This window comes from Ambystoma mexicanum, chromosome 13 (genome assembly GCF_040938575.1).
Source record: "Ambystoma mexicanum isolate Mex_15411 chromosome 13, UKY_AmexF1_1, whole genome shotgun sequence".
NCBI classification, from domain to species: Eukaryota; Metazoa; Chordata; class Amphibia; order Caudata; family Ambystomatidae; genus Ambystoma; species Ambystoma mexicanum.
In genome coordinates, this window is record NC_090938.1 from 389,822,127 (window position 1) to 389,839,145 (window position 17,019).

Consider the following 17,019-nt stretch of genomic DNA (forward strand, 5'->3'; position numbering starts at 1 on the left):
TTTAGCACTTTGCACTTAAAATTGGTTTTAGTTGATTACGTCAGATCACACTGACATATGAAAATTGTTTATGTTTTTATGTAACTAAACCTTTATGTCAAACTCAAAGGGGGAATGTTGAAATGTTTTTAGAAAATGAAATGAATATTAAATGTTCTATTGGCTCAAACACTCATGGTCATGGTAGTTTTACAGGTTGTTTTGAGTTTCATTCGGAATCGCCTAGGGGGTGTGGGAACACCCTCTCTCCTTCCCAACACTCCAACTCTGGCTCACTAACTGGGCAGGGTTTATTCTGTATTCTAGTCTTGGCTCTCTATTTGATCTACTGCTCCCCTATCAATAGAACACTGGATCACCCGTACCTTGGCCTTCACCAGTTGCTCCATGTTGGACGCCATGTCATCGACCTCTAGCTTAAATTCACTCTTCTCCTTTTCCAGCTTCTGCTTCACCCTCTGCAGGTTGTCAATTTGCTCGCTCAGCTCAGCCACTGAGTCAGCGTGCTTCTTGCGCAGTGTGGCTGCTGTGGCCTCGCTGTGCAGCGTGGCCTCTTCCAGGTCCCTCCTCATCTTCAGAAACTCAGCCTCTCGCTTCTTGTTCATTTCCACCTGGAGAGAGGTGGCTCCGCCTGCCTCTTCCAGTCGCTCGCTGATCTCCTCGAGCTCCCGTGATAGGTCAGAACGAAGCTTCTCCACCTTGGCTCGGGCGGCACGCTCTGCCTCCAGCTCCTCCTCCAATTCCTCAATACGTGCCTTGTCAGGGGAAGAGAGAAAAAAGAGAAAAGGAATGAAAATATGGTTAATGCTAGAGCTGAGTTTCATGTCTACAGATGATTCATAATGCTGGGTAGCACCTCTAGTCTTCTACTTCCATCCACTCAGTGTCCCGGTAATAATAAATATTATCTGATATCTAATAATTGATCATATCACATTTTACATCTAGGTCTTCCTGCCAGATTCCACATACTTCTAAGCACTGTAATAATAGGCCTTTTTACCACTAAACGTAATAGCACTCAATTTATCGGCCTAGAAAGTATGGAGTTGGCAGTGTGGGAATTTGGTCCTGTGCCTGCCAATTGCACACAGAAGTCAGAGGGAACCACTTAACCCACTGAGCTATCTTGCTAGCCATAAAAACAGGGAACGGTTTGCTGTCTGAAATGGTGGACCAGCAGTTCCCCACCTACCTAACACCCTCAGACTATGGCGGACTATTTCTTTAGAGGACACAGAATATATTAATTATTTTATTTAACAGATTTAATAAATCACAGACTTTGCACAAGAAACGCTGACCGAGTGCTGTACAACAAGGTACACCATTATTAACAATAAAAGAGAATGGGAGCAGATCAAGTTTGATCCAGGTCTCAATTACGGTCTCAGTTTACAAGTATTTTACAGCAAGTGCCGGCAAACCTGCACAGTCCAGCCATGGAACCATTGCAGAATGCTCAGAAAGCACCAAGAGGGAAGAAAAAGGCCCTGAGCATAGGATCTTTCTGATTTTGTGAAATATATATGTGAAAGGAATTCAACTGGAGGGTCATTTTTAACACCCTACAAAATGTCAAATCGAGTAAAGTTAAAGCCACAGTTTCAGTGCTGGAACAGGAAAGAAGAAGAGCAAGTGGTGCAGTATCATGCAATGGTGTTAGGGGGTCAGGAGGTCAGGGGACAATGTGTGGGCATGACAGGAAATCACAGAAAGCCACAAGGGTGGAGATATTCTGGCCAGGAGGTGGTGGGCACAACAGGAAATTGAAACAGTCTGAGGCGAGGCAGAGCAGTCAATGAAGAAAATGGCCAGTGCTGGGTGCTGGAAATCAAGGAAGAGTAGGGAGACAGGAAAGAAATAAGTAATGGTGAAACAGGAAATCAAGGGACGATGCAAAGGTAAGCCAAGAATGTAGGATGAGGGATGAGGTTAAACATGAAATGAAATGGAACACATGGGTGTGTTACAGGAGAAGCAGTGTAAATCCCAGGGACTGGAGAGAGAATGAGGGGAGTGCATGGTAACGGCAATATAGGCAGGGTAGGAAATCAGAGGAGGGTCTGAAGCAGGGCGTCCTAAGGAGGAATGTCATTTGGACAAGGAACTAGGTAAGGATGAAGAGGCCATGCCAGGAAATTAGGAAACAGTGTGCAATAGCAGGAAATGTGGGGGGGCTTACTGTGCATTCGCCCCATAGCTGGTACATTATTGTATGACTGTGGATGCTGACATTGTGGCGCTGGCTTAGTAACACATTGAACTCTGACTTGGAAAGAATGTCACATGGTCCTGACACAATATCCAGGGAGGAGAGTTTCTATTTCATAGAAGATGGGTGAAAAGCAAGGCGAGAGATGGTGGAGGAAGAGAACAGACATACCTGGAGTTCTTTCAGTTTTTTCTGAAGCTGTAAGGCTATAACTTGCTCGTCCTCGATCTTGCTGTTCTGTTGATTGATGTCAAACTCCTTCCTGTAAAGACATTTGAGTCGTCAGTGGCTGCTCTCCTTGTCCACCACCTTCTCTGCATGGCCTTTCACCTTTGCATGGGCTTGCTGCATGCCCTAGCATGCGTATCCTCTCCATTGCTTCTCTCATGCTCTACTCCAAAGGCACTCAAGCCTTAACTCATCAGTTGCATCATCTCCATTTCAATCTGACTTCCTGTTTCATCAACAATCCTTTCTTTCTAGCCCAATGTCTCCCTGTATGCAGCGTTCCTGCTTTGACATCACCTCCCTTATACTGTGTGTCACCGACTATTTTAGGTCCTATATCGCATGCACTCGTCATTTTCTTTAGGTGTTGCTGCTCCCCTTCCCCTGCCCACTCTGCTCAACTCTTGTTTGCTCCAGAGCCACTCACTTTTTAAGCTTCTCCTCCAGCTGCTGCTTGTCGTTCTCCAAATCCATGACACTTTCCTGGGTCAGCTTTAAGTCTCCCTCTAGCTTCCGCTTGGCCCGTTCGAGGTCCATACGTACTTTCTTCTCTTGCTCCAAGGAGCCTTCCAGCTAAGGGAAACCACAAGAACATTGTCACTGACAATTTGCCTAGCCAAAGACTTGTCAAACTAATTACTAACTGTAGATGGCAACTAGGATTACAATTAAAGTTCCCAAACTCTAGGAATTTCTCTGTCCAATAAAAACCTATGAGGATTGCTTCTAATACCCCCTACTGAACATCCCAGCACCTTAAACCAAACAACCCCATGGCAATCTACAAAACATTCACAAAATCAGAGAACCCTCAGCCACAGGGATCATGCTATACCTTCCCAATACTAGAGAACCCTAAATCCGAAAGAGAACCACATCAATGAATCTAGAATTGACATACTCCAAAGAATAGAGAGACCCCCAAGAGAACTCCATTGAGCCTTCTGAAGCCTAGATTAACTCCTGATCAAATGGGATCAAAAGGAGTTCTAGTAAAATCTAAAAACTCCAAGGAGCTCTCAAACATTGAAATATACAGTGACCCCTTTCAGAATCTTCCTAATCCCAGAGAACACTCAAACCTTGAGCAATTGAAATGCATTATCTTTTAAATGTCATTTACAAAGCTCCCACCCCCAACCTAGAGACATGCACGGAAATGAAGCATGCCCACACCAGTGAACCTTCTTGCCTAAAAACAAGAAGTGTGTCCTACTTAACCTTCTCAGCACCAGCGACCCCTCAAACCCAGGGAGACCAGCATACATTCTAATGACCTTCAAAGAATCACAGAGAACCCTCCACACAGTACAGCACATAGCAATGTAATTATTATTTGCTAGACCAAAGAGCCCTTAAATGTATACAAAAATAAATCCTATTGATCCTTCAACCCTTCGAAAGATTCAAGGCCATCTTCATATAATCTTATCATTTTCAGAAATACCAAAAACCTAGAAAGACCCATAGACATCCCTCAGTAACTTGCCAGCTGGAGTAACTCCTCCAAAAACCGAAAAACCAAATACATCCTGAATTACTCACTGAGAAGCAAGCACCTAGCAAGATAAGAGACTGGCTCGTAAAGACTACATAGAAAGCAATACTTTTGCATGAATTACAGTTTTCTCTGATAGAGAACTCTCTGGGACACCTCCTTCAGAAGGTCTTCTCTGAGAGAGTGCAAAAGAACTAGCCCCAAAGAGGCTGTGGCCACAAAGAGAAGCTACCTGAGATAACTCTCCAATCAGACCCAGCCGTCATAGAACTGGAGCTCTACCAACCATATATGTCTGGACATATCTTCAAGGAAATTCAGTTCAAGACAACAGTGAGAACCACCACTAGACACCTCCTTAAAGGATACATACATCATCCACTTGCTGCTCCAGCTTAGACTTGGCTTTGCTGAGTATGTTGACCTTATCCTCCTCAACCTGGAGGTCATCCAGGGTCTGCTGGTGGGCCTCCTGCAGAGCCTTCTTCTCCTTGGTCAGCTTGGCAATGATCTCGTCCAGGCCAGCCATCTCCTCTGTCAGGTTTTTCACCTGGATGAGGGTGAAAAGTTACCCACAGTTAGCCAGCAGCAGTGCAATGCAGAAGGACATACACACACCTTTTGTTGTACTGTCAATATAGCATGAACTGCCTAGGGGAAAAGACAAATTATAGCAGTGTAGAATATAGAATAATAGAAAGCTATCACTGAAGACAGAGAAAGGGCATGGTTGTAGAAGAGAAGACAAGGTAAGATAATGGGGAGAACGAAAGAATAAAAAACAAAGAAAGTGATCAGAAGGCAAGAAAAGTAAAATACAACAAGAGAGAAGCGGCATAGAAAAGGAGAAAGGAAGACAAAAAGAAACACATAAAATAACCCAGGGGGAAGCAAGCAGCACAAAAGCAAGCCCAAAGTGGAGGAACAAAGACATATAAAGGAAACAACAGATATGGCAAAATGGCGACCAACTAAAAAAAGGAGAAAGTGTAAGGGACAATCACGATGGAAAGCGATGAAAGGAGCATGTGCAATACCAATTTAGAAAGGGGAAAGAGACAAACAGGAGGGGGTAGAAAAGAAACACTGAGATATAGCAATAAAAAAGAAAGAGAGAGCGAGAGAGAGTGAGAGATTGAGAACTGGAGAATTATAGTCATTAACAGTAAGTGAGCAAGGAGAAAGAAAACATATGTGAAGTTTGAAGGAATAACCAAAGAGAAACAATGAGAGGAAGTATGACTGGGGAATAGCAACAGATAAAGCTAGATGTGGAAAAGGGGTAGAGAAAACAAGGAAACAGTAAAGGAAATTGTAATAAGAAATAACATATGACAAAGATTAAAAGTAAAGAAAGACACAGAGACACACTGAGATGGGGAGCAAAAGCAGGGAATCCGGTCAGAAAAACTCAGAAACAAAAAGGGACAAATGAACAGAAATAAACCAAACGAACAGGATAGTAGCATTCATATCTAGAAAGAGAGTAGAAAGAAAGTATGGGAGAAACAGGCATGAATTCAGAGGGAAATGGATGGGAGCAAAGAGCAATACATAAGAGATACAGTTCGGAGGAACAAAGAATGAGAATGGGAGAATTGTTTAGACACATAAGGAGAGTGAGAGACAAACAGAGAGAAATTAGACATAAAGAGAAACAAAGAGGAAGAACAGAAAATTAAACTCTTATAAAACAGAGACATATGACAAGTACCAAGAGATATACGTGGACAGAATGGAACACCAAATTGAACAAAAGGTATGTGACAAGAAAAGAGAAAATAGAATTATATTTATAAACCTAGCGAAGAGAGTATAGCAGAGAAATCTACAGAAATGGAACTTAGTGATATAGATAGAAAATACGAAAGAAAAAGAGACAGGAAAGCAAAGAAAAGAACAAAGCAGACATTGGCGGCCTTCGCCAAAGACAGAAAGAGAAGGAAAGTGCTAAAGAGAGACTAGTAGGACCACTAGGTGGTCAATCAAATGAGAAAAGCTAAGAAACAAAGAAGTCAGCAGAGAAACAAGACGCAAATATAACAATAGACAAAAGGTAGCCCACGAAGAAGCGGAGCAATATAAAGTACAACCGAGTAAAAGGAAGGGAGAAAAGTGCCACCATCATTATTGTCAGTCGCAGGAAGGAGAAACAGATGCCTTTGACATAGGAAGCCTGAAATAGTTCTTGCTGGAAGGGGGCGGGGATAGTCGGCACAGTGCAGGTAACATTATAGGCCTTTTTACCTTTTGTCTGAGCCCAGTAAGCAGTGTGCTAGCTATTTCTGGTTTCTACTTTATTTCTATAGTGATAGAAAACCATACTACATATGAATTACAATTTGCTTTTTATTTGACTATCAGTTATGTCCTCGTCGGTCCGTCACCATATAGTATATAGTTTAATCATCTATTATGTCTTAATTGATTAGTCACCATACAGTATATAGGTTAATTTCCAATTTTTCTGAAGTGTTGGCTAATTTACAAGTCATCATATGTCTTTCATCCCTTTTGTTAGTTCATCATTATCATCATCAATTATATCTTCATTGATTGGTTTTGGTTTGTCTTCCAACCCATTTGTCGTATTTGCATTGGTAATTTTAATACTGATTGTTTTGATTATATTGGCAACGGATTGTTTGATTTACTTGATTTTTTTTAACATCCTAGTGCCCTTCTCTCAACACGTGTTTCTCCATGGATTTCTATCGCGTGGACAGGACGTTGAGGACAACCGTATCCTGGGTTGCCCCCTTTTTTCTAAGGGAACCAACTAATATGTAAAGAAAAATATATACTACTGGAATCACAACACTAAAACTAACCCTCAGAAGAATCTAACTAGACAAGCAAGTAGGCTTCTCTCCTGAGGAACCATGGATAGAAATCTATGGAGAAACACGTGTTGAGAGAAGGGCACTAAGATGTTAAAAAAAATCAAGTAAATCAAACAATCTGTTGGCAATATAATCAAAACAATCAGTATTAAAATTACCAATGCAAATACGACAAATGGGTTGGAAGACAAACCAAAATCAATCAATGAAGATATAATTGATGATGATAATGATGAACTAACAAAAGGGATGAAAGACATATGGTGACTTGTAAATTAGCCAACACTTCAGAACAATTGGAAATTAATCTATATACTGTATGGTGACTAATCAATGAAGAGAAACATTTGGAAATGAACCTATATACTGTATGGTGTCTAATAAATGAAGACATCATTGATGATTAACCTATAAACTGTATGGTGACGGACCGATGAGGACATAACTGATGATCAAATAAAAAGCAAATTGTAATTGATATGTGGTATGGTTTTCTATCAATATAGAAATAAAGTAGAAACCAGAAATAGCTAGCACGCTGCTTACTGGGCTCAGACAAAAGGTAAAAAGTCATTGGGCCTCATTACGAGAACGGCGGTAGCCATGCAGCTATCAGCTCCATGGCTGCCACCGTTCCGGGCATTACCGGGTTCCTGCAATGGGGACTTACCGGGTTACTTTGAGATAGGAGGACCCGGTAAGTCCTCCATGCAGGAACCATTCCCCATTCCCATTTGAGCCCCCATAGGGCTCAATGGGAATGGGGAGGGAGGTAATAATGGGCAGATTACATCTGGCCCGTTATTGCCTCCCTCTTCCCTTTGCGGGACCCGGAAAGCACGCCTGGTTTTACCATGCATGCGATACGGGTCCCGCGATGGGAAGCTTGTAATCGGCGCTCCTGGAATGAAGGGGGCCGGTGCGGTACCGGCCCCTTCAATCCGGGAGCGCCAGGGTTGTAATGAGGCCCATTGTATTTATTGTCATGGTCACAATATACTAAACCCTAGTGTGCAGACAGCTAAAAAACAAAAAGGTTTTGGACTTACAGGACTCGCCCTGGAACAAATCCTAACCCGACCACACTCTCCTTTAAAAAAAATAATTATAGGCCTTGCCTTGTTTTTGGTGGGGCTGGAGGGAGAGACATGGGAGGCAGGTGCATTGAGCATAGAGGTCGGATTTTATTTTTTAGTGGGAGGAAGAGAAAGGGGAACAGTCATCATTAAAGTTGGAAGCTTTCCTTGTTTTCTAGGGGAGGGAGGAAGAGAAAAACTAGACAAAGGCTTTCAAAGTATGTGGCCTCCTCCTTTGTTTGGTTGGATGAAAGGAACACAGACACAATAAATGTAGGCACCTCAGAATCTTTTCAGTAGAAGGAAGAGGATGGGGAAACAGGTGCCATCATCGTAGGAGGGTAACATTCAGTGGAAGGAATAGGAATGGGATACAGACCAATGAATGTAGGACCCTCCCCTTATTTATATGTTGTGCAGAAGAGGAAGGAGAGACAGGCAACCTCGAGGTAGGAAGCATTGCTGTGTTCCCAGTGCCAGGCAAAGGAAAGGTAGGAAATGGCTGCGGGCAGAAACACACCTTGTTCTCTGTGGCGTGCTTCTCCTTCTCCACCTTGGCCAGTGTGAGCTCCAGGTCATCTATGTCCTTCTTGAGCTCTGAGCACTCATCCTCTAGCTTCCTCTTTTTGGCTGTCAGCTCAGCGTTCATCTCCTCCTCATCCTCCAGGCGCTCTGTCTGCTCCTTCACCTTAGCTTCCAGCTGGATCTTGTTTTTGATGAGTTGGTCACAGCGCTCTTCAGCATCATTGAGGTTGTCTTGTTCCTGTGGTGGGGTGATAGTTGCAGAGAGGACATTTCTAAGTTACACCTCTAATAATGTCATCATATGTCTTAATCTAAACAGGAAGACACCAGCCGGGTTGTTAACCTTTGCTCAAACCCGATGGAAGCCCCTACTTCTAATTTCTACGGCAAGACACAAAATGTTGGCAAAAGATCAAGCTTTACCACACATTGGAGAAACATTGAAATTATTACTGTACTCTCTTAAATAGGCCAACAGTAATGAATCTGCCTCCCACTCTAGAACGTTTCAGAAGGTATTGTCCCTTCTGCAAAAGAAGACCCCCAGAAGAAGTGTTCAGAGGTGACTCACCGATTGCACTTGGAGCTGAAGGTCATTCTTCTCTTGGAGCAAGGACACCATCTTCTCCTCCAGCTCCTTGCGTCGAGCCTCTGACTTCTCCAATGCCTCCTTGAGCCGCCCAAATTCCTCCTTCATGGTCTGCATCTCCTTCTCTGTCTCTGCACTCTTCAGGAGCGGCTTGATCTTGAAGTAGAGCTTCATCCAGGGCCAGTTCTTGACAGACATAAAGGCACGGATGTTCCATTGGATGACAAGCAGGGCATCCCTGAGGAAGGCAAAGGATAAGGAATTGGTGCCAAGATTCTGTCTGACCTTTTGCACATCAGTCTGCTCTGTTACATAAGTGCACATGGAAAGTAGGTTGCTTCGGGAAAGACGGTCTTCTCCAAACTAAATCTTCCATGAGCGGGAAGGAGGCATGCAATTTTCAGCTCCCTGAAGTTGTTTAAATGGTGGTTCCATGGTTTTACGTATACTGCATCTATCTCTCTATGCATTTTCATTGGATGCATTAGCATCTCTTCTTTTTTTTAGATAAAAGGAGGCAAGCCCCCATACCTTTCTTTTTTTTCTAACCACCTTAACTTCTTTTTTTTTTTACAGCTGTTTTGTTTGTTCCCTTAAAAATGAGCAGAATTGGTATGTATGAAGTACATGGAAATGCAAAAAGATGTAAAGACATGCCATTGTAAATGGCAGAGGTGCACTTTCTGTATACCATGTAACATAGCTGTTTACTCTACCAAACCGTGACCACGCCTCAGTAAAAGATATAAGTCATACGATGTTGGGACCCCACTTTTCCTACCCCACTCCATCCCTAGTGGGAAAGAAAAACTAAAGACTGGACTCTTCAAACATCAACTCCTATTCCATGAGAGCTAATAGGACATTGGGATTATGGGTACCAAGTGGGCCTTTTGCCATGTGATCTACAGATGGATGTTTTGTCGGAAAGCTGACTTGTGTTTCCAAATTCTGACCCCATTTTATGAGAGAGAAGGAGGCATGAGTTATCGAGAACCTGCCCTACATTTCCCATCCTTGACCTCACTCTATAAAAGAGAGACTGAGTATGGCTCCCTGGTCGTTCCTTCCCAATCCGGACCTCATTCCATTAAATGAAAGTGAACATGGGATTATATGCACTTGGGCTATGTTCCACAATTCCAAAAGATGCTGAAATTCCATGAGAGGGGAGGAGAGCTAACTCACATCTTCTCTGCTTCAAATCTAGAGATTGCACTGAATATTCTTTTAAAAAAGGTGCATCAAACATAACCTGGTGTATTTAACAGAGGATGAGAAGTGTTTTGAGATAATGGTGTAGATTCCCAGCCTTTATAAACATTTCCATTGGCTGCCATCTTTGCAAGTGTCTCCATTATCCATTATCATGTCAAAGCGGATTGTATTCCATTTTCCTTCAATCCAACACTTGTGTGCTGTTGGAAGCATTTCACCAAAGCAAAGCTCACCAGCAAACTTGGTAAAAAATATTGAATGAATTGGACTTCCAAGGTGGTAAGCAATGCCACTCACCTCCTTTCCAGAATCTTTTTGAACTCCCGTCTCATCAACTGTCCACGGGATTGTGCCTGGATGCGTGTGATGATGCGTGACAGGCGTTCATCTCTCATCTCTTCCAGCAGACCCAAGAGACCAGCCTTGAAGAAGACCTGTGAGGCAGAAGGAAGAACATCACACGATATTGAGATGTCAACAGAAGTAAGACGGCAACATACAGGAAATTATAAATTGCACCCACAGCAGCGCAGGGCTCCGAACATCAAGAAAGCGTGCAGTATATATGCTATGTCTAGGGTCTGAGGACAGTGTATCTGACTGCACTGCACCCCCTGACACCATCTGATACAAGAGAAGGGAGGGGAAAGCCCAGTGTATGAAGTACAGAACAACTCCAGCACAGCATCCCAGGCAGCAATGGTGCAGGAGATCAGGCATTTCCGGGATGTGGGGGACAGACCAACACAACACATCACACAAAAGGCTGCAGGAGTTGGGGACATTCCATGGTGCAAGTAGGTGGCTTACCTTAGTGTGCCCAAACTTGTACTGGCTGTTGTCAATATCAAGAGAGCCGAGTAGCTTCTCAGCCCCCTTCCTGCTGTCAATGAACTGTCCCTCTGGGATAGCAGCTGGGTTCAGAATTCGGTATCTGGGAGAAGGGGCAGAACCAATATCCATCAACTGTTAATTAACAAACCCATGCACCCATGTCACCAACAACCTGACAGTCAATTACAGGATATGAGATCAGCATTGAGTGCATGAGTTGAGACCTCTTCTCCACCACAAATGAGAACACATGAAATCGCTCACCTCTGGCGAAAGTCTCCATAAAGGATCCTATTCGGAAACCCTTTCCGGCAGATTCTGATACCCTCCAGGACACCATTACAGCGGAGTTGATGCATGACCAAAGGGTTATCCATCTCACCTGCAGGGACAAAATATAAAATTAGAGGGCAGGATATTGGGATAGAGAGGACGCCTAGAAAATGGGGGCAGCAGAGATGGAAGAGGTCTTTTCTCTGTCACTCTTTGAGGGGCTATGGGTGTGAAAAGCCTCTCCAACCTTTGCACTAGCACTAGTGAACTCCCTGTGGGTGAAGCAGAGCTGAAAAGATAGTCCCAACAACCTGCTCTGCAGCTCTCCCTTGTGTATCCCTGAATGCCTGGATCCACTCCTAGACTGACCATTCCTCCCGTACCTTGGCATACAGGGTGCTGACTGATGTGAGAGTGGCACTAGAAACAGTGCTTGCCTGCTACCCATATGTCTTTCCTGTTTGTCCCATTTTTCAGTTGGATAGTCTTTTTTCTATCTTAAATCTTCTCCCTTTCGTGAGGGGCATGCTATTCTCTAGGAGCCGTGCCTGTGTGGTGCTTGGGGTGACAGTGCCTCCACAGAACACCCCAGAGTTTCAGGGACTGTGCATTGCAGTATATCCTTTCTTGTTTGGCTTGTTATACATCACAGGTAGAAATGTAAACATGACCTGCTCACTGTGGAAATAATAGGTTTAAGGGTTAATGTAGTGCAATAATTTATCTTGCAGTGATTTTGACCACCAATCATAGGCAACCTAGTAGCCAGGCATTCTTCCTGGGAGGTAGAACATGTCTTGGGTCCCTTTGATTGCCCAGTACGCATGCCGACAGTGGAGGGGCCTAAATCACCTTGAGTGACCTATTATGGCCACTCCCTATTTTCAAGGAGAGGAGACAAACTTGAACTAGATTGAACTCGGGCTGTGTCAAAGCCAGAAATAGCAACATTTGATCTTCTAGATAACTAAACTCGCAGTGCAGTCCAAATGAAGATCTAGAAATTGTTACAATCAGAGAAAATCGCTAATCTGATAGGTAAACAGTGTTGAAAAACTTGTATACAAATAATTCTGGAAGTTAAACAGTGGACTCTGGCTGCTATCTCTCACAATTCTCTGATAATATTTGACAAAGAACACATACTTATTTTATTAAATACATTGTTATTGTTAGCATATTTGTCTCAATTCTTTTAGGCAAAATGGAGAAAATACTTTGCTGGTTTGTCAACCGTATGTATGCGTGATTCTACCTGGAATCCCCCCTCTATTTTCCAGGGTCACAAATACATTCTTCAATATCTCCTGGGCAGTAGGCAGCTGGAAAGGATGTAAACAATCAATCACTGGTGAAATGGAATGTAGACATGCAATGCCACTCTAGGTCACGTTCTAGAGGAGTCACCCATTGTGGGTCGTGATCATGAGCAGACACGGAAAGTGTGTAGACGTAGGGGGCTGTGAGAAACCTGAAGGTGTCTCTCTAGCTAGTACCTCGGGATCTGTCATCCAGGTGGCCATTACACGGCCATCGCTACTGGATCCAGTTCTTGGCGGTGGACCAGTGAGGGAGGATCACCTGGATGAGGGTCCTTGGGGAGTGAGAGTGGGACACCGACGGGTGAGATGCAGTATCCCCCTTCTTTCAACATATTTTGCCCATCCTACCATGTAGGATATTCCAAAACACTGCCCCCCCGCCTTTTCCGACACTAACACTTTCGCACAACACAAAAAACAACGGACTAACACCAGAGCCGTTTACCTGACATGTCCCAATTCAAGGGTCAGGCAAAGTCAGGCAATTGACCAGAATCACATACACCTGACAGCATTTTCCCTTCCCCACATGGATAAAAGGTGGAGCACAAGAGCACAGGACGAGCAAGGCAGACTGCATGACGTGAGAGCTAACTCAGCATGGTAGTTCAAAAGAAGGCAAAAGACGGTGCCTACCAACAGGGTGACAAGGAGAGACGCGACCTTGCCCTTTTTTCCAATCAAGGCCTGTGAAACCTCTGCAGACTGAAACAAAAGACTGCAAATAATAGCCACCATGTGTTGAAGCAGGTGTTAACGGTACACAAGACCCTCATCTTCTGATTACCAAGCCGGGAGAGACTCGTGTCTCGGAGGTACCAACCTTGACTCCAAAGAAAAAGAAAGCCAAGTGGTTCATCACAACCGGTGAGTCGAGGGGAGAGTCGATAAGAAACTGAACTGTGTTGAATGAAAAGTAGCAAACGGCTAATTTGAACTTTGAAAGGTTTAAGGAAACTATTGATGAAAGAGCAGGAAATCCACAGCAACAGTGGCATCCGGCATCACGTGGGTGCTCACGCAGGAAACTTTGGGCGCTTACCCGATGGTAGAGACTACTGTAACTATAAGGCCTTGGGAAGAGGCGAAGAGAGGTCAAAGTGGTCGTACAGTGGTCTTGTAAAATCCTCTGTACCGTCGAAAGTCTTTGACTGACAGATTATTGTGAAAGCTAAGGGAAATGAATCCCGCATGGTGAAATTAGTACATGAACAGTGCGTTGCAAAGGATGGCAAGAGTGAACCCGACAGAGGGATGCTAACTAGAAGGGATGAAGTCTGAAGTCCCATCAATAGTGTGTTGACAGGAATTAATCCGACGGAGGGATGTCCACAGTGAATTGTTTGAACAGAAATTAAGATTTGTGAGTGCAAGAAGGATTGTAAAACCAGGGGAAGTGGATTGTCCCCCTTGGCATTAGGATCCAAGCCCGGCAGAGGTAGATCCAGGGGGTGGAAAGTCATCATCCCAACGTTCATTTGGAGAGGAACTTTTTTGTTTGTTTGTTTTACTGAATACATCAGGCCCTGGAAGGCAAGAGACTTTTATTGAAAAGAGACTTAACCATCGAAGAACCTGATAGCTGGTACGGAACTGTCGACTCGTGCTGGGAAGACTCGAGTGTGTGCTGTGCTCAGGAGATCCACCCTGTCCTGTGCTCAAAACGTGGGCAAGGGAGACCCCTGGCAATCACATCCTGACTTATTATTTGTGAACACTTTTTCCTTTATTGAAAACCCTATCCCACACTCTTTCTGTAATTAGTTGTAAGGATTTGGCAATAGGTTCTTTTAGTATAGGCCTTTTTACTTTGACAAGTCGCCACAAGGACTGCCTTATTTTTCATTTGAAGGTTGAAGCTTGCTCCCATCTTAGATTTAGGTTTAGATTAGTTGTTTTTCCACCCTGCATTTACAGTTTAATAAACGCCCTTGAACTGTGATCACTTGTGTCTGTCTTTACTGTTACAACCATAACTAGGACTGACACACAGGTGGCATCGTTTTGGCTATAGACTTTTATTATGTTAAAATAAAAGAGAAAACCCTACCTGACCGCATTACTAAGAGGGGTTTCCCTGCCTCAACCAAATATTAAGAATTCTGTCAGGATGTCCGTTCAAAACAAATAGCCCACTGTCGTGGATCAAAACCTATTTCCTTCCCTTACACTCTAAATCAAACTAAGCAAAGAGATGATCTTCTTGATCGAGGAGAATGGCACCCTTCTTCTGGATGATAAACCAAGTAAAAGGAAATGTTCTTCAGAAAGGTCAGAACCAAAAGTTACAGAAGCTTTCTTGCGTTGGTACTCCACCAATGCACATGGAAAAAGAAAGTCTTGTATCTTCCCGGTGTTCAGAGTGGGATGACTCCCTCTCCTCCCTAACCTTCCTTAGGTTTCTTAATACTTTGCACAGTGCCAGGAGGAACACCATCCTTCTCCTGGCCTTTACAGTGGAATTCACTATGCCAGAGAGAATGATTCCCTTTCCCTGGTCTTTCCTGGGTTTCCTATAATGCCAAGGAAATGACTCCCTACCCTTGGCTTCTCTCACAATGTGCACAAACACCAGGGCGCGACCATTCCCCTCCCCGGCCTTTCTCAGACTCTTCACAGTGCCAAGAGAATAATTCCTTTCTCGTGGCTTCTTTCACAATGTTCATCAACACCAGGGGAAATGACTCCCATCCCCTGGCCTTTCTTAGGTTTTATTTGTTTGTCAAGTCCGACCCACAGATGTGTGTTGTGCAGACCTGGTGTACTCCCCTGCCAGGTACTGCCACAAGGTACCCGTACTGTCGAGGAATTCTCTTTCCCTTTTCAGGGTTTCCCTATACCTGGTTCACTGTCCTGTCAGGTATAGTCCTTTTTCCTCAAATCTTCCCCTTTCTTCTCTTCAGGGTACCAGCCCCCTTTATATTTCTTCACAGACTCTTAAATATTGTCTCTTATGAGTGCAGGTCCCAGACTTGCCTTTTTTACTTAATGTTGCTGATAGACTAGGTTCACTCTCCTGCCAAATACTACTGTAGTGCAAGTCCCAGACCCTATATTCTCGACTTCTTTCTCCCCTCTGGGCTTTCCACCACCTTCTCATGCTCCCCAGTTTTCAGGAATGGCAGGAGCTTTCCTTATCTGGCTTGCTGGGCGATCCATCCATTCTGGACCAGCTGCAGACCTTCCTGCTCCCGCCGTGGCATCCCTGTCTGCCTTCTTCCTCTCTCCTGGACTGTGCTGGATCTCGCGGTTCCTCCACTGAGGACTCGACGACGCTGTCATGAGTCCCTTCTCAGTTTTTATGCTTGCCCAATGTCCATATCAGCTGGAATGGTTACAGTGGTTCTGCAAGGCGCTCTTCGTTGCCCTGCACATCTTCTTCGTCTCAGTATACGTATAATCACTCCTTATTGGGTTTGCTGGAATCTTCATTGTCCCTGTTTTCCAGCATACTTCAGATAAGTAGTCCCTTCTCTTCCTCGTCTCAGTGGTTCTCAGAAGAGTTGGACTATCTACTTTACACAAGTACATGGAAGTGTGGGGGATTAGTGTACTGTGCCCAGGGAATGAGGATGAGGGAGGTTGGAATGTATTTTGGACATACTGCGTTCTGCCCGAAGAGTCATCCCTAGTCCCATAGGGGGGATCCCTCCTCATGAGATCCTCGCACTGAGTACCACCCCCAGAGGGACTAGCCGGTAGCAGCCTCACATTCCAGGTCTCATAGGAAGGGGCTGCCGCTAGAGGAGAAGGGACGACCTCTGAGGATGCGTCAAAACGCTGACTCCTATGTTCCGAAAGACAGCACATATTCCATGAAATCCCCCAGTTGTCTAGTAGGCTGGTCTGCTCTGGTTCTGCGACATATGTACTGCCATATGCTTACCCCTTGATCCCTTTTCCATCATCCAAAGATGGTTACAGCACACCCTTACCTGGTGCCTTCTTCTCATTGGGGATTATGCACCGCACAAAGTGAGGATGAGTCTTCCTTAGGTTGGTCATGAGCTTGTTGAGGTTTTCCTACAGTGTGGAAGGGAGAGGTGGATATGAGTGAGTGGTATCTAACATCCATGCAAACATATGCAGCACTCCCCTGCACCCACCCTACACAGGCTGCAATTTCAAATAGTAATATTTGGAAGTCAAAGTCATTCAACCCAGATCTCCATCGCTAATGGCCACATCCAAGAAACATTTGTCAAGCCTCATACAAAACACACTCACCAGAACCTACAAAAGACGTCTTCCTCCCGGTTCAGTCACAACACTTTTCTGAGGGCTGATAATAGACATTTTATTCAGGCTTAATTCAAGAAACATTCCTCAAACACCTCCCAAGAGAAATCCCTCTGGCCACACCAAAGCAAGGACACGATCCTTGCACCTTCTCCAGGA

At 44.2% G+C, this 17,019-nt stretch overlaps 1 protein-coding gene across 1 annotated transcript in view; it reads right to left on the reverse strand.

The window, feature by feature from the left end:
- LOC138521256 (myosin-6) overlaps positions 1-17,019 on the reverse strand; it is a 149,569-nt gene that overhangs the window by 44,666 nt on the left and 87,884 nt on the right. Inside the window, exons 17-26 of the mRNA XM_069633953.1 lie at positions 16,557-16,644; positions 11,291-11,408; positions 11,003-11,126; positions 10,490-10,626; positions 8,957-9,212; positions 8,381-8,623; positions 4,315-4,491; positions 2,871-3,016; positions 2,387-2,477; positions 366-755 (exon numbers count right to left, since the gene is read on the reverse strand). Coding sequence (XP_069490054.1) covers positions 366-755; positions 2,387-2,477; positions 2,871-3,016; positions 4,315-4,491; positions 8,381-8,623; positions 8,957-9,212; positions 10,490-10,626; positions 11,003-11,126; positions 11,291-11,408; positions 16,557-16,644 — 1,770 coding nt within the window. The remainder of the gene's footprint in view (positions 1-365; positions 756-2,386; positions 2,478-2,870; positions 3,017-4,314; positions 4,492-8,380; positions 8,624-8,956; positions 9,213-10,489; positions 10,627-11,002; positions 11,127-11,290; positions 11,409-16,556; positions 16,645-17,019) is intronic.